Source organism: Cynocephalus volans, chromosome 6 (assembly GCF_027409185.1).
Source record: "Cynocephalus volans isolate mCynVol1 chromosome 6, mCynVol1.pri, whole genome shotgun sequence".
NCBI lineage: Eukaryota > Metazoa > Chordata > Mammalia > Dermoptera > Cynocephalidae > Cynocephalus > Cynocephalus volans.
This window is the reverse complement of record NC_084465.1, coordinates 21,707,024-21,732,245: the sequence shown is the minus strand read 5'-3', so window position 1 is coordinate 21,732,245 and position 25,222 is coordinate 21,707,024. Positions and strand designations below refer to the sequence as shown.

At 40.2% G+C, this 25,222-nt stretch overlaps 1 protein-coding gene across 6 annotated transcripts in view; it reads left to right on the top strand.

Moving 5' to 3' along the window:
* Positions 1–25,222, top strand: part of CALD1 (caldesmon 1) — a 172,773-nt gene that overhangs the window by 63,522 nt on the left and 84,029 nt on the right. For all 6 annotated transcript variants that reach the window (XM_063100526.1, XM_063100524.1, XM_063100521.1 and 3 more), the window contains exon 3: positions 18,225–18,336. In XM_063100526.1, coding sequence (XP_062956596.1) covers positions 18,266–18,336 — 71 coding nt within the window. In that variant the 5' untranslated portion in view covers positions 18,225–18,265. The remainder of the gene's footprint in view (positions 1–18,224; positions 18,337–25,222) is intronic.

Here is a 25,222-nt window from a genome sequence, read left to right as displayed (position 1 = left end):
TGTCCCCCACTCCACCTGTTCCCTAGAGGAGGCATTGGCAGTATTTTAGGTCTTCACTGCCAGGCCAGCATGGGGCTGGTGCAGAGCAGAGGAGCCAGGACATGATTGGTGACAGCCAGGACACACTTGCCATCTCTGGGCCCCACCATTAAATGGCATTTCTAATGGGGCCATATTTACCCCAGTACTAGATTTCCCAATTTGCCCTGCTTAGTGTGACACAGATAAAAGGGGGAAAGGTATTTATCCATTTCTCTTTTATTTTCCAGGGTCATTTCTTTTCCTTTGAGTTCTCTCTTTGCTTTTTTTCTTTTCTTCTTTTTTTTTAAAATCTTTTTCTCTCTTCCTTAGTTCTCCTTTGCAGGAACACTTGATGTTTTTGTGGATTGTCTGATTATTAGCAGAAGAGGGTATCAGAGGTCTGAAGTCTCCTAGTCCTTTTCTGCATATCCCACCCATTTTTTTAAAAGGAACTTTGAGATATCTGATTTTTTCAAGTACCCACTTCCACAGTTTCCTCTCTGTGTTCCTGGAATAGCCAGGAAAAAGATGCCTATTTACTCGAAGCTGCCCAAAATGTTGACACCTGAATCAAGTGATTTTACAAAAATTGCTATTTCTAGCAAATGAGAAATGTTGAAGTCAAGAGGAAACAGCTCTGCGATCCATGAATGGCCTAGGTGGGGTGTTCCAATGAATGCTGGCCAGCAGCCAGCATAGGTGCCTCCAACTGCATTTCATTAATTGCAGTCAGCTACAGGCTTGGAGAGAAAGATCATTTTCCTACGAGCATGTAACAGAAGTGGTTCGAGTTATAAGCACTAGCAGGCTGTGCCCTTGTTTTAGAACAGCATAAGTAGGAGAGTTTATTACCACTGTGGGCCAATATTTTTGGAGTCAGTTGAAGCTCCAGATGGAGTGGAAAGAGAAGTTTGGGGATTTTTGTTTTGGGTTTTTTTTTTTTTCCTTCCTCTTTCCTTGGGTTTTACAGAACGAGCCTCCCTGGACACCCTTGACATAGTTCAAGTGTGCCCAAACTTGTTATGGTGGGATCTGAAGAGGTCTTTTTAAAACTAAGATTCTTTCCTATGGATTTTTCGTAGTGGCTGCAGAGCTAGCCTCCTGTGGGAGAAGGTCCGGAATCCACTCTGTTCCCTGGGAGTCTCCCCTTGAGGAGACTGCTCTCAGGGTCCCTGTCATGAGGTATAAGAAGGGAAATATGCGATGAGCCCGGGCATAGCCCAAGTTTGGTTAAGGATTGGGAGGACATGGGGAACACAGATTCTCATGGTCTCCCCAGCATTCTGGAAAGCCTCGTGGTGAGGAGGGCAAGAGGACATTCCAGCACCACCATGTGCAGATTTTGTAACCTCAGCCAAATGATGGAGCATCCCTGGCCAGGGAATCACACCTGTGGATTTCAGAGGCACCTTGTGGAAATAACTCTCCTGCCTGGCATGGCTATTGGCAGCAAGAGATTGTTCCGGGGTGGGCAAGCCGAGGTGGGGACACAGATAGCAGGGGTGCACCAGGAGCTCTGGTCTAGAACTCATTTCCAGGCTTTTCTTCCCATGAGCACGAGTGAGTCTGCAGTAAAGACAGAAGAGTGCTTGTGCTATTTAGCTCTGCACCAAAGCTGTCGAGTCTTACCTGAGGTTCCAACTGTAATGGGATTTGTATAGTTAAAGGACACAGACTGAACTACTTCCAAACTTGGGACGTTCGACAAGATGAAGCTGTGAACATCTTGCACTGCTCTGTGCACAGCACTCCAGAAGGATTTCTGTAGAACAAACAATGTGTGGGGGAGAAAAACAGAGACATTTTCCTTCCTACTATTCACTGTATCCCAGGTCCAACTTCATGCCAAATTAAATCTAGATTTTTTTTCTTTTAAATCGACTTTTCCAAAAGGAAAAGGCCAGAGCTGCATTCCCTGAAACAGATTATTTTAGACCAAACTTATTACTTGGGTTTTTTCTTTTTCTCCTCCCTTTTGCTAATTCAAAACAAAATGTCCATCATTCACTCTAACACCAGCCTTTAAGAGCTGGAGACAAATGGGGTCTGAATCTTCACGCCAATGTGGTACAAATGAGCTGTGATTTCAGGATGCTGGCTGTTTCACTGACAGGGGGAAAGAGCGGTTGACTGTTTAATATCTTTGGCTGCAAACACTTTTGTGAAAGAAGGATGGAGAAAGCCAACATTAATATTGAATCCTGTTATTTAATGACCAGAAATGATATATCATGGAACAGGCCATCCTGAGTTTGGGGGAAAAGAGTGTTGAACATTTGCAGAGAACGCAGGGGGAGGGCAGGTAACCACAGGCTGGGCCTTAAGGAAGGAGGGTTTTCTCCACGTTCGTCAAAGAATTCCTCCCATCAGTGTACAAGGGGACTTCAAAAAGGTCGTGGAAAAATAGAATTAAAAGATATTACAAATCTTTCAATGAACTCTTTGAAGACCCCTCATACTATACCCATGATTTTGAATCTGATTTTGTCACAGAAGTACAAAATTTATAAATATAAAGACATTGGTTGTAATGAGAGACTCTGGGGACCTACCTAATGGCCTCCCCCAGATGACTGACCAGTGGCTTACAAATAAAAGATGCTGCTGAAATTGGGGTTGATGGGGGAGACTTAAGATCACCATCCGCCCCTTCCTCAAACATACATATGCAGTCACTCATTAAGTCATTCATTCTACAGAAACATTGAATGAGACCCTCTCCAGCCCAGGTGCTATGTTCGGTTGGGGCTACATTAGCAAGTCCAGTATTCTTTCCTACAAAAGGGGCTGATTTTTATTCAATGCAGTGGAAAATTTGGTAACTCCAATGATGTGTTCATTGACGTAAATTGTGATTTCTGATACTCTATTTATTTTTCGTTGGCGACGTCTTACCAAAGGGTCGTAATATTTTAAATTTCTCTGCCCTCTCATCTACCTATCTTACTTAATTATGTGGTTTATAGGCAAAACACTGCAGTGCACTGGCTGTATCTACAATTCTGCTTTTCCGCAAATCACTTTGAAGAGTGATGCATAATTGCCCCCTACCTTATTTGTTTCCTAAATTCTGGTTTTCACGTAGTTTTATTTTTCAGGGAGGGGGGAATAACTGTAGTTTCAAAGTAATTGAACTTAAAAGCAAAGTAAGAGTGCTGTGACATTATTATGGAATGCTCAAAGGATTAAAAGTGAGAGAGCAGAAGCTGATTTACCATGAACCAGTGGAGTTGAGGCCACAGGCTGCTCACTGGAACAGGTCCCTGCCACAACACCACGCCTAACTTTTTACATTTGGTATTGTATTCTGTTTCTTAAAGAAGGCCTCCCAAATAATCTCCAGGTCCCATGCAACCTGGATCTGCCCTGAGACTGACACAGCTAAACTTAGATGTTGTAGCTTCATGTCTAAAGCTAATTAAGTGAGCAAAGCAAAGAAATGGTCAAGGTCTGAAATGTGGTAATTTATTTTTTTCAGGCTTTAGGATGAATTCAGCTTATTTTCTACAGTGAACCCCACTTAAGTGAAATAATAAATCAGTTTGACAAAGCACAAATGAACATAAGCAGGAGATTCATTTTTACTTCATTCATAAACATTAAACATGAACTTATCTGAACATCGAGCAGGCTAAATCCTCTGGACAGGAGATGGCTCCTAATGAGAGCACTTTAGAGGTGAATAAATCCTTCCAGCAATCACACAATCATTTCATCATTGAGGTCTTAGCCACAGCCTACTTTGTATTATCCACCTACAGGTCTAGTGAGGTATTACAGAATATAGTAATTAAAAGCACACACGCTGGGGGCAGGCTGCCCGGAGGTAAACCCCAGCTCCACCATTTACTAGTTATGTGACCTTGGGGAAATGACTCACTTTCTCTGGGCCTCAGTCCTTTTTATCTGTAAAATGGGGAAAATAAGAATCATTACAGGGATTTAAATAGATATTTATAAAGTTCTTAAAACTGTGCTCAGTATGTAGCAAGTACTGCATACCTGCGGGCTGAATAAATAAACTCCTCCATCTAGACTGTAAGCCACTATGGGATCACTTGTCAGTTCAGTCTTGCAGTTCCTCACAGGAACTAGCCTGGCACATGACCAGCCATTAATGAAAGACCGTATACATCAAGGGTCAAAAACTGGCAACCCGAGGCTCATGCTGCCCTGCAAATGTGCTTCTCTTGCCCAGCATGTTTTTTTTTTTTTTTTGGTTGTTGTTGTTTTTTTTAATTTTAAATTTGAATGCTCTTAGGGATGCATGCATTCTCCATTTCCCCATAGACCACAACTCCCCAAATACTTACCTCTTTGGTCCTTAAAAGCATTTGAGTTTGTCATGCCTTGTATAAATGAATGATCACATAGTACACGGACACTCCTAAAGTTAGTAGCAGTTTTATGGCTCACTAGAGTAGGAGACGGGGCCAGCGTGGAAGTGAAATCTCCCACGTGCACTCCCTGATGTTCTACCTGCAAACAGTGTTCCCATTAACCTACCTGTCCCCATTTCTATACTACAAGTCACAGAAGGGATATAGAAAATAGAAAAGTTGAGTGAGTACCTGTGTAGAAGCAGAGAGGTGCACTTTCTGATGTTGGAGTGACCAAGACCCTATCATTTGTGACAAGCTAGGTTATGCTGGGTCAGAAATAGCCAAAATCTCAGGGACTCAAAAACAAAGGTTTGCTTGTCATTCATCTTTTCTTACTAACCCTGAATAGGCAGAGATCTCTTGTCCACCCATGATCATCCATACTCAGGGACCCCTGCTTACAGCTACTGTCTGAAAACATGTCCAGCCATGGTAGAGAGAAAAGAGATCTCTGGAGGGTCTCACATGAGCAAGTCTATCCTGGAACTAGTCACTGGCCCCTGCTGACCATGAGGGGCCAGCAAGTACAGTTGTATATTGTGCCCAGAAGGAGTAAAACAAGAATATGGAGCAAATAGCACGAATGACCATAGCTGTGGCATTATTTGGAACTTGAAATCTCAGGCCAGGATTCTTGAATTTTGCAATAAGTCCAACTCAGCAAATATTTCCATGCATCTCTGAACACATAGCAAATTCTCACTGCTGTGAGGGGATATCAAAGGTGTTGCAGGCCCTGACACTGAGCAGCTTCTCACTTGGTCAAGAGAAAGAGAAGTTATAAAGCATGTGAATAACAAAGCCATGTAGCACTGATCACCAAGAACAGTGTTAACAATGCTGTGGACGTTGAAAGGAAGGATGGCTCTAGGATAAAGACAGGACTTGAACTAGACTCTAGAGAAACACTTGTATATGGGATTTGCAGAAAGAGGGAGGGCACTTCAGGTTACAGCAGAGAGGAAACAGGGACAAAGGTCCAGAGGCAGAAACAAGGACTAGATCATCGCAGGACTCAAGGATTTGGCCTGGCTGTGAGTTGTGTTTGCATGTGAGGGTGGGGTCGGGAGAGAAACCATGTGACATAGAAAATGGAGCCATTTCATGGAGGGCTTCTGGGGCCGACAGAGAAATAGGATGGTGGTGTGTGGGAGAAAGATCAACCTTTTTCAATAACTCCTCCAAAACCAAGGCACCTAAACCTCCCGGTCACCAGCCCTCACCAGCGATGCTTATTTCCCAAACCAAGCGGATGCCTAACAGCTTCCTCGACCTCCAAGGCAGTCACTGGAGACAGTAGTAAACCTTAATTCGCTCCTGCTTCCTGTTTAAGGCATCTTTGATCGCTCCTCCTGCTAACAAAAAAAAATCCAAGTTCAAGTGAAATAGCCTCTCCGTTGCTGGGGTCAGTTCAGCCTTTTTGGCTATGTAACATCTGTTTTTGAAATTCGGCTGAGACCCTGACTTAAATCTGTTTAACTTAAAAAGCAGCAAGAGAACATCTTGTTTTCATGAATGTCCAGGGGCTGTGTGTCAACAAATAAAAGGTCTGTTTGTGGTATTCAAAGTGGAAAAGCTGGTTGTGAGATGTTCTGCCACTGGGATAAATTTACTACGGACTCTTCGTTTCTTGGAATCATGAACCAAAGTTTGAAAAACACAGCGGACCAGCTTTGTTTAAATCAGCAAGTTTCTGCTTGATGGTGGGTGAGAAACATGCTTTTATTGTCAGAGGGCCACAGAGCTGGATGGATCCAGAGAGATACCCTCTTTCATGCCTCCTCCCTTACCTGGGTAAAGTTAATGTCTTAGGTGGATTCCCTGTGTCTGCAAAAATTCTGGCAGACAGCATCTAATGGATCATTATCTTTATATTACTTAATGTAGGACCCTAAGTGGAAAAGAAGGGGGTGAGAATAGTTCAGCATCCCTCAAACCTGTCTAGTTACTTTACTGCACACCCGCTTCTTTAGGAGAGAAAAGTGGAAAGCAGTTTTATTCACCCACCCTAGAGGAGTGAGTATCTGGTACATGATAGATGTCAGTCTATATTTGATGAATGAATACAAACTCCAGTGCTACAAATTCATGCTCCCTTTCCATATGCATGTCTGTACATGTATTAATATCATTCCTGTTTGAAAAAGCAATTACTGTCCATATCTTATTCTAACCCAAAGGAAGCCATTAGATCATTCCTGTAGCTCTCTCTCATAGCAGTTTGTTTTTTCCCTTCTTAACCCTTATCCCAATTTCTATTTTATTTATTCATTGCTTGTCTCCATCATCAGACTATAAGCATCATAAAGGCGGGGTAGTTGTGTTTACAACTTATTTGTCACACCAAGCAAGGTAGCTAGCATATGAATGACACTTCATAAATATTTATTGAAGCATTCATTGTGCTGATGGTTGTAGAGCAAGCACTCTTATTATATCTGGACTTAAACACAATGGAGAAGACAAAAGAGCTAATAATGCAGTTGAATATATAGCACCTCCCTTGAGATGACACACCTTCATTTGGCCATACACTCCACTGAAGGTCATGGTGGGATGGGTTAGTCTAACCATCTCTATTTTCTCCACTTGAAGTTGTCAGGCTACATCTGCCATATAGCTGGCCAGGATTAATATCATAGCACATGGCGGTAGTTTAGGACTTTTTTCTCTCAAACAGTTAACTCATTCCTGTTGAGATCAAATCTATCACTTTAGCCTTATTAGCAAGAAATTCTGGCCTACCAAGTGACCGGGTAAAAGCAATGCAAGGATCTATATAGGGTCAGAAAGAAGATGTTTTGGTACCCAATGGACATATGGCTTAATGTCCACATTCACTTGTCCAGTGGTCACTGTAAACCTTTCTGATGATCAAGCAAAATAAGAACACTTCAACTTGAGTGGGATTCATTTCAAGATAGATTCATTTGCTTCGTTTTGCTTTGGCTGCCTGTGTAGACAGGGTGTTATGGGAATGATTTCTGAGTTCCAAAGGATCTCAAGAAAAAAGCTCATTCTTTTATGAGAGGTGCAATTCCACAATAGTTTCTTGCTTTGTATACTTGAAAACATTCCCAAAGGAATAAAGTTGGATGTAGAAAAAAACACTGGAAGAAAAGAAAAATAATACTCCAAAATCTGAACAATTCCACTTTAATAGGTTGATCTGTCTGCCAGCTGGCCACAGGGTTGACTACTTGTAATATATACTTTTGGTAGGCCACATGTAGTTCTTGGAACTGTTTATATTAGGCTGCAGAAACTTAATTATTCTAAAATTGGCAGGACTCTCTTTGGTTACTTAATACAAAATTGCATGGTCATCTTTATACATAGTGTGGACAGCTTTTGTTTAAGTGTAAAAACTTGGGAAATGCAAATGTGCTCCAGAGAGATTTTAGGTCAGGTAGAAAAACAAGAAGGTATCATTTTTTCAAGCTGTTTAGCAGGTGGTTGCCACATGTTTTAATTTGACAAGCTAGGTAACTGTTGAGTTGAAGTGCTTGATTGCAAGTATTTTTCCATTTTCTTTGTGGATTTTCTCAGAAGTAAAAAGCTGATGCTGCTTCTTAGATTGTATTCTAATCCCACATCTTGTAAAGCACAGGTTGTCCAGCAAGAGTAACTCTAGAATCATCTGTCAGAAGAGCTTTCTTGTTGTCAGAAACAAACATCATGTCAAGCTGGTCCTTGAAAAGATCCTCCGTGGGACTCATTTGGTTTGAATCCTTAACTCACCATCCTTGAACTATTGCCTTCCAAATGCAGTACAGATCTAGAGCTTCCATGAGGAAACAGGCCGGCAGAATGAGTTTCTTCCTGTATTTTAAAGTCCAAAGAGGTGCCAGAGGTCTCCAGTTTTCCCAGGAATGTCCATGGCAACCTCACACTCTTCCTGTGACCTGGGCTGGGGCTCCTAAGAGAGATAGTGAGAAAAGATAAAAGTCCTGTAACCAATGGGTAGTGACACCAGGCCTGGGAAGGGTAGATTCCCAAGCAAACATCCAGAAGAGTGCCTTATGTTTTTAATTACTAAGCATGGTTAGAGAAAGAAATCAGGCAACACTTTTTTTAGACTGATGGAAGCGTTTAAATTGGTTCCGAACGTCAGTGTTTTCTAATTATGATGGAGGAATGGCAAGGAATCCCCAAAGGCCATGGAAATTCGAAGCATCTCAGCTCAACCCTGATTCTCTTCTTTTCTTCTTCATCATATATTTTTTTCTCTTTCTTTTTCTTTGCATGTCCCATAACAAACCTATTCCCTCAGTCACAAATGCCTAATACCTCTTTACCTGAAATCAGAATGTCTTTTCAAGACAAAGTTCTTTTCCACTAGAAGAGAACACCACAACTACAAGTCAAAATATAAAATAGAGCTCCAGAGTAAGGGGCTCCCCAAGGTTACGAAGAGCTCAGCTGGAGATGTGGCCTGTTGATAATGTCTTAGCCAAGTTCATCTATTTATCAATTAAGTCCAATGAATAAGCAATGCCCTGGAAACCATTCCAGTTCAACAAGTGTGAAGCTGGTGCTGAGTATAAGAAAAATAGTCAGTTAAGAATTCTGAGGAATCACAAATGTGAGTGATCACCTCGAGGAGATTGCAATCTGTTAGAGAAGACAGACTTGTACTTAGTAATTAAAATATAAGCTATAGACTAAGTGCTCCAACAGAAACATCCTGTGGGTATCACATAAACTCACGTCAGTGAGCACGTAGCTCAGAGATCCTGTGGCCTTGGGCTAGTCTTAAGCAGGCGCCCGCTGTGAGCTACTTTTTACACAAAAGAAAGTCCAGATATTCCCACACTAACAAATGGGTGAAACTACTATTTAAGTGACTCATGTGAAAAGAAGGAAGAAGCAGCCTAGGCACTTTTCAATTTATTATTTAATCTAATGTCAATGTATATGTTTAAATTACGTTTCTATTATGGCCAAGGAACATAATGGGTAATGCCCCTTGGTTTGATTTCAAATCTTTTCATCTTACATTATAAACTCTTAGAAGATGTCTTTAACTTGCCTTATAATTCCAGAATATAATAGTTACATTTGATGATTATGATGAATAGAAGTTGAATAGTTCTCTAGGGAATAATTAATCCCTGATTAATAAAAGCATGTCTCTCATTTACAAAAATATTTCTATGAATGAAGAACCTCTGGGACACACCTCTGAGTTGTTTCCAGCAGTATAAATGGATTTGCATTTTGCCATCTAAACTCTCTTGCCTTGCATTAGCAAGGTAGCTGGCTAAGGACCTGAATCTGATTTTTGATCACCAAGCTGGAAATGTTAGTTGAGCAAACCGACCACAAAGAACAGATGTATGAGTTGCTGATATTTTTATAGATGAATAGCAAGTCCAGAGGGTCACGCACAAGTAAAACTACTTTTATGTCAAGTATAGTGATTTCTGTACCATGTTTACAATTGGTAAAGACCCATGGCCTCCAGTCTTTTGTTCCAAATAAACTGCTCTTGGGCCTTGTTACTCAATTTGAAATGTGATCTCTCTTCAGGCAGCATCTCAATTTCTTTTGCATTTGCCAAGCGTTTCACCTTCTCAGTAGCAAGCCCTGTCACAGCAACATTGCCCCATCCAGAGGACCTCCACAGGAGAATGGAGAAGGTACCCATGGAGGAATTAAGAAGCACAGCCGTGCTCTGAGATGCTGACCTGTACTCCAGCCCTCATGTTATTACATCTTCTCTATGAGACTGTAAGGTCTTGCAAAACAGCCCACATCCAGCACACCTTCTGCCTCTGAAGCACACAGCACTACTTCACACAACACAATCATTTCATACTAGGAGCTGGAAGAGCTTACAGAAGGGCTGTCTGATAGAACTTTATTATGTGGTGTCTGTACTGTCTTATAGGGTAGTCACTAAACACACGTGGCCACTGACCACTTGAAATGGGACTAGTGAAGCTGAAGAACTAAACTTTTAATTTAATTTGATTTTAATTAATTAAAGTTTAAATTGCCTCCTGTGGCTGGTGGCTACCATATGGAATAGATAGTACGGCCTCAGAATCTTAAAAAATATCTTTTCACTATACTCCTAAATCAGTGGCCATTTCACCTCTCTCTGACTATTTCTAGTGATAGGGATTCATACTTTCTCAGCAGCTTTACCCATTGTGGGACAGTTCTGTTGGAGCCAGCCCTCCATACCTCTGTTATATGTGATAATTATGTGCATGCCTCTGTTATTCAGGCATACGTTTAGAAAGCACATTTATACATTTTTTTTAGTAAGATTGTGCTTTTTTTTTCTCACATGGACACAGGTTGGTGGAGAATTTCCACCTTTGCCTTACAGTTCACACCTATGTATATCATTTACTTTTCTCTAGAGGCCAAGAGAGCAGCAGTGGTCACGTGCCTATGCTCATCTGGTATTAACCTACGTCTTTGAGACTAATTCTTCTTGAGTTTGTCAAGGAAAAGGATTTCCACTTTTGAAAAGGGCACAGAAGGCATCGTTTCAAATTTTCACTTGTCCGCATTCTTCTAAGCAACTTTCAAGTCGATTTAGAGATCAGTCTAAATCCCAGTCCTGGTTTTCCACTGATCTGCTGAGGTTAAGGAGTTAATGACAAAGTTCTCTATGTCTCAGTCGCCTTTCTTTAAATGGGGATGAATCTACTCTCCCTACGTGGAGGATCAAATAATAACAACCAGAGGCTTTTGAAAAACATAAAGTGCTCAGAATTAAAGTAGTATTATTTGTGGTAACACGACAACTTAAAGTCCTAAACATATTGTCTTCTTGAGTGTTGAGGTCAGTATGAATAAAACCCACCTCATTTCACAAATCTAAAATACTTAAACTGCCCACTACTCGTAAGGGGAAAACGAGAGCATAAAGATGTTGGCTTTGGTAATGTTTAGTCTGTCAGGTCTCCTGCTTTGCAAATGGAGAAATACAAATAGAGAAAAAGTAACGATAAAAGACTGAGCAGGGAAAGAGAGGAAAAGAACAGATCATAACCTATTAACCAGCTCTTAGTAGGGCTTTCGTTGCGGAGTCCCAATGATTAGAAAAAAGAAAGAACTTGAGAAGACAAAGCACCTGAGGCTGAGGGTTGATCTCATGAATTCTTCTTTCTATGTTATTGTTCTGGACAAACGTGCCTTGGTGATCACGCGTTGTTTGTTTGTTTGTTTTTAAGTAGCACAGATTTTTGGAACAAAATAGTGAAGCTTGAGCTAACGTTAAATCCAAACTGTACATTACAATCCATTTGTATATTTGGTTTTCAAGTCCCCAAATGAACCGTTTGGTTCAGAAAAGAGTAAAACAGGTTGATAAATTGAATTTTTTTTTAAAAAAAAGGACAAAAGTTCATTTTCCACAGTCAGAAAGAAAATGCTGCCAGATTTACTGTGTAACTATTGCAAATGTAGGTTTATATAACTTTTGAGATTCATATATATACTATTATCAAGGTCCTTGATTTACTTTGTAAACACTGAAGAGTCAATAAAGTACAGAGATGAATCAGCTTGAGTTACATTTTCTGTACTCAGAACAGTAAAATCTAGCATAAAAATCAGCTCAATTCAGCTACAATTCCTGAGGGCCTGCTATGTCCCAATCATGAAGGAATTTTTTAAAAGACTGTATCTTTCCATAAATGGCCTTAAGAACAAAAGTATGGGGAAAGTAAAATATCAGTAAAAATATTTAAATACTCGTTAAAGAGAACAGTTGATGAGCTGAGGTAAGGCAGTGAATTATCAATTACCAAAATGAATTATAAATGTTCAAGGAAGGAGATAACACTTTCCAGCTTGGGTCCTCTGGAAAGGCATCACAAAAGAGGTGAAATTTGAACCAGAAATTCATGACTGACTAGGATATGGATACTGAAGAGGACAGAGGAGCTCATTCCAGATGAATGGAATAGAAGGAATAAAAATGCAGAGGTAGGAAATTGTAAGACGCATTTGAGAGGTAACAGCACATGTTTTATCTAGGATGCCATGGTATGATCACCTTGAAAGGAAGGTTAGTGATTTCTAAATCATAAAACTATTTACTTATATCTAAAATAAAGAAAACATTTATTATCACAAGTTGCATAAAAACACACAGCTCTTACCAAAAGGATTTTTGATAGAAAAATATTTGTTTAAATACATTGTGATATTTGTAGAAACAGTATACTATTGCTGTACCTCCAGCTAAAGATTCAAAGAAACTATATTTCTAATAATTGAAATATAGAAAATCATAAAATTGAAAGAGAACACACTTAGATATTAAAAACATGTATACCTGGAAAGAGGAAGCATAGAAATGTCATGCTTCATGCATCCTCTTTGCTGGACAGGAGACAAGATATAAAACTGTAGTATTATATGGAGTAGGATGGGCTCTGGACAGCATCTGCTCCAATCACCTCATTTTACAGTGAAGAAAAGCTCAGAGAGGATCCAGGCCTCCTAAGTCTGAGTCCAGGTCACTGTTTGCGAAGGGTTTGTAGAGGAGGACAGTTAAAGGATCAAGGTGAGTGAAGAATATGCTGGAGTTTGTTGCACCCAGAAATCACCCAATAGCTGTAAGATAAAGAGAAGCATCACTGAGCTGCAGTGATGGCGGAACTGAAATTAATGCAAATCTTCAGGATAGACAAAACATGCTCCCTGACTTTCTCCCACAAAGCCTGAATCTCAAGAACGAAAGCCAGAAAGCAGGTGATGGGTGAGGTCCAAGGGATGAGTATGATAAGCCTGGCAGAAATTTAAGGAAGCAAGAAAGTCTTAAATAGAGGTTGTAGGAAAGCGAAGACCTTTCCTATGGTGTATCCCAGTGCCTAGAGGAATACCTGGCACATGGTAGGGGTTCAGTAAATATTTATCAAATGCTGATGACATAAATGTTTTTGTGAGGCTTCATTGAATTGGTTGAACCATGAAATTTACAGTGGGTGCAAAATGATGACTAGTCAGAAAGGACCGGTTGAATAACGGGTATGAGTGTGGAAAGACTAGAGTTCCTTGCAATAGCAGAGACATAGTTGTGTTGGGAATGAGCATAGAGTGGGTTAGAGGAGGAAGGTAAGTAATGGGAAAGATGTGATATAAGAGAAGAAACTCTAAGATATCAAAGAAAGGTATGCCTTGATGCTGTCGAGGATAGGACCATTGTGATTTATGAATTTTACAAAGCACTAACAATAAAATAATAGAGGCTTGATAAATATTTGGGCAGCAAATATAATTGAGATCTTTTGCGACTTGATAATTCTTATTTAAACCAAATGGGTTTGAAACTGAAGGCATGGGTAATTTCTAAGATCATTTCTTACCTAAGTTTAGGTGATCCAGTGAATTAAAGTAGAGATCACTGACAACAGTCCTCCCAGAACTTCTCTGGGGCACTCCTAATTGTTCCCTAAAACAGGAAACAAATCCTAGGCGGAAGTAGTGGATTAATCCAAAAATACTATAGGATTTAAGAGCACATATTTTGAAATTCTGTAAAATGGAGGATATAATAGCTACCTCACAGGTTTTATTGCTTAGATAAAATAAGATTACATGCCTAAAATGGCTCAGCAGAGCTATCAAGCCTGAAAAGACATGGAGGAAGTTTACATGTTGATTGAAAGAAGCCAGTCTGAAAAGGCTACACACATGCTATACGGTTCCAATTATATGACATTCTGATTTTTAAAAGCCAAAGCTATAGAGATGTAAAAAGATCAGGGATTGGGGTAATGAAGAGGGCGGGATGAATAAGTGGAACACGGGGGATTTTCAGGGCAGCAAAACTCTTCAGTATGATGCTGGAATAGTGAATACATGACATTATGCATCTGGCAAAACCCAAAGAACTGTAGAATGCAGAGTGAACCCTAATGTAAACTATGGATTTTAGTTAATAACAATGTATCAGTATTGGTTCATCAACTGTAACAAATGTCCCACTCTGGTGGAGGATGTTAATGATAGCATGGATTAGCTTCCTAGAGCTACTGTAACAAAACACCACAAACAACAGTTAATTATGTCTCAGAGTTCCAGAGGCTGGAAGTCCAAAATCAAGGTTTCAGCCGGGCCACGCTTCCTCTGAAGATGCCTCTGGCAGCATCAGGCGTCCCTTGACCTCTGTCTTCTCATGATCTCCCTTCTGTGTGTTTGTCTCTGTGCTAAATTTCCCCTTTTTATAAGGACACCATCATATTGGATGAGGGTCCACCCTAATAACCTCATCTTAACTTGACTACATCTTACCTGCCACCAACCCTGTCGCACACAAAAGTGGAAACAGACTAGTTCTCCTTATAAAGTCACAGGAAATATCTGCATAGGGTCACATGCACAGAGAGAAAAAAAAACAAGTCTCATGAATATAAAACATAATAGTAGATTCTTGGCTGAAAGACACACATCAGAAATTAAACTCAATTTTTGAAGGAAAAGAATCACAAATTAGATTTAACAAATATAAATGTACTTTAAGTCCCAATATAGGGAGGGAGGTAAAGAAGAAAAAAGTGATGAAGAAAAAAAAATTTTTTTTAATGGCAGAAGAAATACCAATAATTATTTTACCTGTGAAATGAAGTAAAGAGGGAAAGACAGGAGGAAAGGGAGAAGGTAAGAGTTTGGGAAGCCCTAAAGTAGGGACGAGATACAGGAGGACATGCCCCTTGTCACATCGTGCTCGTCCCCTGGGCCACGGGCTTTGCAGAATCATCACCAGAAGGAAAAGCGGTGTGTTAAGTGATTTAAAATCTGCAGCACTGACTTATTCCTTAATTATGTGTGTGCAGATATGCTGTTTTAAGAAAATCCAGTCTGTGAGAACCCATATTGAAAAGACAGACATATCCGTAGGTAATGATTTATCTGCCTTTGCAAAGCTTTTTTTTCCCCCCACTTCACGAAAGGATTCACATCAGAGTTCTTTCAATAACATAACCTCAATCCCCCCAGCACAAAAATTTAGATTTTCATAAAACTTGTCAAGATTCCCGTCTGTCACATCCATCCATCCATATCTCTTTCATGCTATTCTGTGCATTTGTGATGCTCGAGAGCTTCATGGTGCACAGAGTCACCCAGCTTTGACAGTTCATCATGTCATTGGTTGAGAGTTTGTTCTATAACCGATGTTGCTGGAAAGAATTCAGCCCTGACTGGGAGTAGGGGAGGGAATGAAGGATTATTGGTTGGGGACATGGAAGCTGTTGCTCTCAAAAGAGGGAAAGAAATGACCTACACTTCTACCCAGACATGGCTCCCGTACATAAGAACAGGGCCAGAGAATTACATGAAAGCTCTGTGACATAAGGGAGTGTGGATGAAGGAAGACCTCCAGCCCCATCCTGGTTTGAGACCAGCCAAGAGCCATTTTCACAAACACACATGCCTTCTCTCCCCTGCACAACACACACACACACACACACACACACACACACACACACACACACACACACAGAGGAGTGTACCCATGGTGCACAGATGCGTGTTTGCTCTCTCCCTCAGCTACACCTGCCACACACCCACACAGCATGACCTGGACAGGCACAGGTCTGTAGAGATGCGTGGAACAGTACATGCTGCACTCTCTCAGAGCCCCACATGCTTACTGGGCAGCATTCACATGACAGATAGTTTGTCCACAGATGGGATAGAAAAAGAGTGCCCGAGTAAGTCATAAAAGGTGAAGAGTAGGAGGAGAGAATGGGTAGGAGAAAAAGAATGTGCATGGGTAGAGAGCCAGGGATGATGGCCAGCCAAAGTGACTGCATGATGTCAGTCAGTTTCACTTCCCTTTGAGCCTCCAAGACCCTGCCGGCTCTGCAAACCATGTGCATCTCGGGCCTGCGTGGGGTATCGGTTCCACCGCTCGGTAGCACCTCCTCCAGAGATATAGGCTGAGAATCACTGCTGCTGCCAAGCAGACAGACGGGCTGCTCGACTGGATGAGGTAGGAGCAAGCACCAGAGGCTTGGAGGATGCTCTGCAAGCTACTTGGGTAGATTAAGAAAAGTAAAGTTATTTGCTTACAAACAGAACTCTTTCTCCCATTTCTGTGTGCTGTTGCTGTAGTTATTCAAGAGGGGGGTTATATGCAACAAAAGACTGTGCTGAAGGAAGAAATGAGAAGCATCTACTTTTTCACTGTACCTGAGTACCCGAGTTTTGATTCAACTGCCCACAGGGCTGTCCTCACATCCACCTGCATTGTGGTCAGAGCAGGAGCCCGGCCCAGGGAGGGGGATCTGCAGATGGCCTCTTAGAGGACTCTCAAGTCACTTTTTAAAATTCTAATAATTATGGAGAGATCAGACTGGGAAAGGTAGAGAAATTTCTTTATGGTCGATAAAATAATAAAAAGAAAAACTGGTTGTTTTCCATCATATCTAGCAAAGTCTTGAGGAGTGCTCTTGACAAGGGTAAGATAGAAAAACAGATTAAAATTTAAAAACCCCAAATAAACACCAAAATTTGAATTTCTAAAAATTTATAAGCAGTATAAATAATACCATGGAGAATAAGAAAGGAGAAAAAAATTGAACACTGTATAGTTTTGTTTTTGTTGGCTGAGGTTTTATTTTTGTTTTTGTGGATTTTTTTTAAGAGGAAAAAAACCCCTTCAAAATAAAAGAATTTGGCAATGTATTTAAGAAGTTTTCTGAACTTGGCTTTAAAATCTAAGTTTTGTTTTTTGCTCCTTTAAACAAAGATGCCGTCAGGTGATGGCTTTAGGTTTTGTACAGCTCCTTATTTTCTTACGCAGGGCAAACGGCTCGTCTCATGTGCACAGAAAGGGCTGGAAAATTTTTTTGTGATCCGAGTGCAGCAGAGAGTCTAAGATTCCAGAGGAAGTGGAGGCCTCCCGCTCCACACAGGAAACAATCTTCAAGCAGGCCTTAAATGCCAGATTCCAGGCCGAGTTTAACTAACCACTGACAGCTCTGTAAACAAAGCAAGGACAAAAAGAGCCCGCTTCCCCTTTTCTGGTAGTCATTTTGGGTTTGGGGGCTGCAGGGGAATTCTGGAATACTTGACTCCATGGCACAGAAACGCAGGGGAAGCAGGCTCCTCATTTGAACAGCTCGAAAGGGAAGATCTTTCCGGAATTAAAACCAACACAGAGGAGGTAGGAAAGGGTAAAATGGTTGGATTACATCTGGAGAAAGAGCCGGGATTTTTGAGCTCCGAAAACAGCTCGATTGCAACTTCACTACTTTTAAAAATGCTGCTTCGTTATGTTTATTCATGGTATTGTTGCTGTGATCTTTATTAAAATCCTGATGCTAACATTCTTTTGGAATATGCAAATTATGCCTAGATACTGTAGTATTTTATTTCTCTCTTTTACTTTCTTCTTAGTTCCTACATATTCCTTTTCTTGCCACTTTTTCCCCCCACTCTTCTGTTTTTTTCTTTGTTCACTTTTTTATAACTTTTGTCTGGGGTTCAGCAAGTCACAAAGAACAAAATCATTCAATAGCTCTTGAATGATCTACCAAAATATCTCAAGTCTTCAAAATCTATCTATCTCCTGAGGTCTTTATTTATTTATTTTTTTATAAATATAATTCTTGGATCTTACTCATCTCTAATAGTTTCATGAATGAGACTGAATTTAATTCAGCTTGGGAGTCAGCTGGTCACTGGCCACCTTACCAGCCTTCTAAGGTATTTTTCTTAAGGGTAAAGAAAAAAAGAAGGGCAGGGGGATGGGAGGGATGAAAAATGGGGAGGGGTACTAATGAGATTCATAGGAGGTAATACTCCGACTCATCTATGATACTGACTCTAGCTCCTCTCTTTTAGATCCAGACATTATCTGGTCTCCCTAAACCTGAAACCACATCATGGATGATTTTGAACGTCGCAGAGAACTTAGGAGGCAGAAGAGGGAGGAGATGAGGCTCGAAGCAGAAAGGTAAGGATCCAGATTGAGAAATACTTGTATTCCCTTATTAACGATGTTGTTTTCAGGCCTCAGACACCATCCCTCTGCAGGGCCAAATGTGGCGGTATTGCACACTAAACTGTTTGCAAAAGTAGTTATGAAAAATTTTCGTAACTGTTAAGACTCTGAATTCTGCACTAAAAAAAAAAAGCACCAAGAAAAATAGATTTGAGGAGCATCAAATAGCTGCCTTTAATCAATGCATTTCTACTAGAATATTTAAATGACAATGGTGATATGTGAATACAGGTTTAAAAAGCATTTATAATATTGAAATGCCTGAAAAGTGCCAAATATTGAATATTTGAACTATTTTGGAAATGAAAGTCTTCAGTTTAAAGAAAGTAAAGGCAAAATGTCTCATCTGGATCTTGTGACAAATTTTTATTCTTTTTAGAAAAACATTCCAATTCTGTAATCTGCATAGTACAGGTTAACAGCCAGTGGGCTATGTTACTGTGGTGATCTGGGTCTGGTTGGAAGTTGTTATGTTGTGTGAGACTTCTGTGGTGGTGACTTTGAGGGCAGTTTGGGGAAATAAAGCATTGTTGTATGAAGTATGGGGCATAGATGCATATTTTAAAATTTTAGGCCTTAGAGCAAAGGACAGTGGCATTTAATGTGGCTTAAATCAGATGTTCTTTTGGAAAAGCAGATTAGGCATGATCTTAAAATCAAACAATGATCTTAAAATCAAATCAGTTTTGCCTCCCAATATTCCCAATACACAGATGAAAATATGGTGGCAGATGATAATCCCCTGACGATCCTACAGTAGAAAACTGGAAACTTACACCTATAACAAAGAGTATTGGGGGCCTTATCTTTACTTATTTGTATGGAGAAGGCAAAGGAAGATGAGATTACTGCCTTTGATTAACTTGGTCAGGGTAGGCTGCCATTCATGGAATGTCCACGCCCTTACACGTGGCAACACACACGGGAGCCACACTCTGTGGGCTCAAATCCTAGCTCTGCCCCTTATGAGCTATGTGACCATGAGCCAGTGACTTCTCTCTAAGCCACAGTTGCCTTATTCATAAAATAGGCATAATATCTACATAGCTTGTATGGTTGTTGTGAAGATTATTGAACTTCGTAAACAGCCTAGCCCAGTACCTGGCACATAGTAGGCGTTCCATAAATGACAAATATTATGATGATTATTAACCATTATCACTAGCTAAACAAGAAAGAAACAACAGCAATATAGCCAGGACTAAACATTAATGCCAAGAGAAGGAAAGACAGTCATCATCCTGCAATGAAACTTGTCAGAAAACGCTTCTTGGAAGCTATGGAGCAAGTCATGATGGGGGTGAAGAGTATAAGGGAAGCTGTCTAGGTGAGGGAAAGACACCAGCGCAAGCCCAGAGGTGGAGACAAGAATCCTGGTGCAGGTATTGATATTCAGCTCTGTACCCCACAGATATTTTCAATCAACTGTGTTGCAATTTAAAAAAAAAAAAAAAGAATCCTGGTGGGAGAAACCTGTTCAGCACTTGAGGAAAAAAAGGATGGACTTGTATCTTGGGTGTTTCACATAAGAGGAATAGACAGGAACTTAATAGAAGCGTTATGTGTGATGTGTGTTGGAGAAAGGTGTCTACAGTGCACTAGAACGTGGGGGCCCAGCACCAGAAGAGTTAGTTTTAAACTCAGAGTATTGAGGGCCTGAATCAGGGCAGTGAGAAGAGAAATGAAAAAAGATCAGATGTAAGAGTATTTACAGAGGGAGAATTAGCAAACCTTTCAGGAGAGAGAAAAACTCAAAGACAAATCTAAAGAATATAGGTTTGAGGAGGTGGAAGGAAGGTCCCTGCACTGTCCCCAACAGGGAGGGTGGGAAGGGTTCCACTCTTAGGAGGTCATGGGAGCAGTGTTTAATTTCAGGTAGAAACCACATCCAAATGGAGATTTCCTCCCAGCACCTGGAGATAGGAAATTTCAATCTTTGTTCAGAAAGGAAGAGAAATTATTATTAGAAAAGTAAATTTGGGCATATTCGGTATTGTGGTGGCAGTCCAAAAGCTAGAGTGATAGTCCCAGGAAAGCAAAAATAGAAAAAGTGAGAGGTCATAAAGACATAATGGAAACCATCCCAGGCGATAAGATATCAGGGAGATGCAGGGGGCACCAGGGAGAGTATGGGGCACCCAAGTGCTGAGGGGCCACCAAAGCCCGGACCCAATGGAGCTCACCACTTCCCAGTGCTGTGTCATTTGGCCCCAGGTTCTCCTGCCAGTCTGCAAAAATCTTCACCCAGAAAATATTTATGAAGCACCAGCCAGGTTTCAGTGTCTGCATAGGGATGGGAAAATAGTGGAGATAAATCAATGGATATGGTTTCTGCCTTTGGTACATCACGGCACCCTAGGCTAACACAGCAGAGCAGGATCAGAGAACAGTCGAGGCAGGGTGTAGCGGCAGGCCTAACAGCTGGGGCTAGAGCGACTCAGGGATGAGGACGTGGGTGGTAGGTACCAGGTAGGCCAGTAGCTTTGGCTTCTTTGCTTTCTACGTGAATGGGGGCACAGGGAATCAATGAGAGAGGAATGGCAGAACTCACTCACTGTGGTTACAGCTGTGCTGTGATTCGAGCAAATGAAAAAGGTTTCTTCAGATCCAGGATGTTGCCTAAAGACTGACCACACAGCCACATGATTCATCTCTTCCAGTTTTTTGTTGTGTGTGGAAGGATTTGTCTTCCTTTAATGTCAGTCTGAAAAGGAGTGTAAAGCTTAGTTAGGTACCCTTAATAACCAAAATAGATCTACACAGATTTATCCTAACCTTGTTCAACTTACATTTCTGTCTATATTACTTATTTGGTGATATTATATTCCATCTGTTTTCTTTTCTTTCTTTTTTTCTGTATTTCTTCCTTTCTAAGAGAGAGAAGTACATAAGTACTTCTTTATATCTGCACTAAGTTTACTTTTCTGTGATTCTAGGTGAATATTCTAATTCTGTTTTTCTGGAATTTGGTAAGCAAGTCCTTGTTCACCCTTCAGGATTTTGTAAAATCTGATCGTTTATGGGAATAGTGAAGGTCGGGCTTTATGGTCCAGCCAACTTTAATGGGAAAGTGCAGGGTGTGTACAGGAAACAGATGGCCAGAACCAGAAACCAAGCGCCGTCTAAAATCGTGGTTTTGATGTGAAGACGAAGGGCATATGAGACCCTGGGCAAGTCCCTCTTCCTTTAGCTCCAGACCTTGGCTTCCTCCTGTGTAACAGGAGTGGGTGTTTTCTCGGGGGGATTGGTGGCCATTTTTAATTTTTCTTGTGCTTTTGATATTTTCTAGTTTTTCTTTTGTACAGTGATCATTCAAAACCAAATAAGCATAAGACAATTTTCCATTTTGGAAAATAATAATTGCATGGCCCTATGCATTATACCTGGGACAGAGAAGACCTAACTTTCCTTTGGATTTAGGGAACTAAAAGAAATAATCCAGATGTGGAGTGGCGGTGGAATAAATTAGTCAAAATAGAGTGGCTCCAAGGCTCAGAGATGCAGATTCATTTATTCATTCTCAACAGTTTTAATTGGGCATTCGTTTTGCTCCAGGCTCTGTGTTAGGTGCTGAGGACAGACCAACAGAATGACAGAATTGGCAAGAGTATACTTACTGCTTTTCAACCTACGTAGAGCCAAGAACTGTTCAAGAAACTATACTTTTATATCCTCAAACATACTATGTACCGTGGTATTGGTTCATATCTATTAAAGATTATTTATGCCCTTTGTGTACTAAACGCCTGCAGACAGTGTGGAGGATGGGGTACCACAGAAAAGAGAAAGTCCCTTGACTTTCCTTACCCATAAAGACTTTCCATGTAAAAATACCCTGTTATTTTAATTAGTTGTTACTGAGTTTGATCAGCAGGTGCAGTTCCCCTTTGCAGTGATGATAATTTAAAACTTGTACTTTCACCAGATGTTATAACCACAAATTAAAACAAGCTGGATCTTTACACATTTTATTTCTCAGAAATAGATCTTTTAAGTGGATCATTTACAAAATCAGCTGCACACTTTGTACCATGCTGGCTTCCATGTGTTCAAGACTGGCATTTACTTCCTGCATCACAGCTGCCACGGGACTCTGTCGTACACATACCTCATTCCGAAGGTTGTAGTCCAGTCCATTTCCAATAATCTAACTTTCCAATAACCTAGTCTGCAAACCTGGTTAATCAAAAACATCCTTCCCTTCTTAGTCTTGCCCCTTAGCCTGTGCAACTTTTATTCTATTGACCTTGTCCTTGTCCTTCATTTGGCTTTTCCATTCAGAGTCCTTAAAACGAGGTCTTCAGATTTGGTAAAAGGAGATGCTCATTTAGTTATCAAAAAAATATATATTGAGTATCTACAAAATTCAAGATACTATACTGAACCATAAAGATCAATGGTCACCAGTAGAGATAGTGTCTCAATTAGTCGTGAAGCTCATATCCTAGGTGGGTTAGTAACTTTAGGGCAATCTTGACCAAAAGGAGAAGAAAACAATTTCAGCAGGCAGGGTGAAAAGTGCAGGTAATCAGTGAAAATCCTTAATGCATTGTTTCTAAGCAAAAGATACTATTTATATACACCTCAAATTGAACTTTTTAAAATCAATTACCCATTGAAACAAATGAATAAAAATTTAGTTTTGCTGTTCATTATTCTCCGTCAATGTCATGGGAATAAAAAATTAAATAAATACATTCTGCTTCCCTTTCTGTTTCTGTCTTTGGTTTCAGTCCCTCTCACTCTGCCTTCGTCTGTGTGTTCCTCGGTGCCCCTTCACGTATGTTTTCCTCTGATCCAGGTTCTTCCTCATCAACACTTGACTCATTTGTTTCTGTGTCTCTTCCCATCCACACTCCTAATCTGTCTAGTCTGTTGTATCATCAGGAAATACATACTTCACGGGGAAAGGAAGATATTTTCAAAGAGGAAAGAGGGAGATCCAGCTCTCTTCCTATTCAGCAAGTACAAAAAGTACTAGGCATTTTATGTGCATCTAGTAAAGATGGACTGATCCCAGCACCAGCAATAGTTATGTCTGAATGGAATGTATGTGTTTCATAGAAAGGAAGGAACGCTTTATTAAAATTTATTAATATTTATGAGGCATAATGGCAGAAGGCAGGATAGCTTAGCAGCTAAGGGCGTGGGCTTTAGCATTAGGCAGCTAGGGTGTCAAATCCCAAGTCTGCCACTTACTGGCAACGTGACCTTACAAATTATTCAATCCTTCAAACCTTCTGTTTCCTCCTCTGTAAAATGGGAGAAATAAAATTATCCACTTGTTTAGGTTTTTGTGGGGATATAAAGAGATAATACTTTGACCAATTTCCAGTAACCTAACAATAACTCTGATCCTAAAAGTATCCTAGTCTATGGTGCCCAGTCAAGTATCCTGCCCTATGGTGACCATCAAGAGTTGAGAATCTACCCAAAATGGCTCTTATTCCATGACTACACCTAAGCTTTTGATACATGACAGTATTAACACAGTGCTATTCATCTAATAAACGTTCAGTAAACTCACTTTTAATTATTATTATCATCTAACTTGATCCTCTGCAATACACAAAGGAAAAAAATATATATGAAGGTTTTTTTGTGCATCTCAGAGGGCACAAGCACCCTAGGCAAGGTGAAGGGTAGGGATTTGCTTTGAGTGAAGAGCTTTGAGTGTATATGATGGAAACAAGGTTGAGGAAGGATCATGTTGTCTCAGCTAGAAGAGTTAACACCAATTCAAGTTGAGCTATTCTTTTAAATTTGGCCAAAAAGATTTTGACCTTTGGTGTGTCTTCCAAGAAACCTGCAGTGATGCTTTTATCCACGTGGAAATCTGCAGTCGATGTACTTTGCCCAATGCTGGGCTTGCTTTCACAACCAGCCGCTCTCTCACTTTTCAGGACATGAACTCATTACATTCCCAGCATATGTTTTCCACACCCAATGTGAGTGCCTCTTTCTGATCAGAAGAAAGGCCCCTATTGTAGGGTCGTGTTATCAGATTCAGAGGCTCATAGACATAAATACAGGGAATGAAAACACTCCTGCTGTTGTCAGCGTTCATACATTTTTATGGGCCTTTGAAATATCCTGATGATTAAACGTTTGAAAGTAAATATTTTTACTACACTAGAAAAACAAGCAATTTTTAAAGAGTGCATTGGGTCTATGAAGTCTCCTCCCAGAGCTGTATCACTAAAACTTTTTTACATGATTTAATAGCACAGCCAATAAGTGATTATGTAACACACACATGCACACAAAAAAATACTTATTCAAAATGCTTAGCATTGTGACCTTGAAATTTTTAAATAAAAATATTTTCAAATGCAGTTCTTATTATTTTGTAATCAGAACATTATTTTCCACTAGGAAGTTAAATAAAATATTCCTTTGAAACTGTCTAAATTATTAAAGTAGCTAGATTTGCTCAAAACTTCCCTTTATTCTCTCAGAAAATTGTTCACTCCAGGGGGCAAAAAAGAGGTTGGGATTTGTTATCTATTTTTTTACTTTTAAATTAAAAGATTTTTTTCAAGTACTTGGTATGAAAGAGATTTTAAAATATTTCTGTAAGGTTTTTTATATCTATTTGATATTGTTCAGATTTAGTCCAAGTGGAGTGAAGGGATAGGGACCAGATGAAGTAGATAATTTCCACGTAAGGGATCTTTATTTGTGTCCAGTCACATAAAAATAAAAATACACGTACACATGCATACTGTCCCTCTCTTGTTCTTTCTCTCTCTTACTCTAAATAGACATCTTCTATTGCCCCTGTCAATTCATAGGTAAAGATGGCATACTTTGACCAATTTCCAGTAACCTAACAATA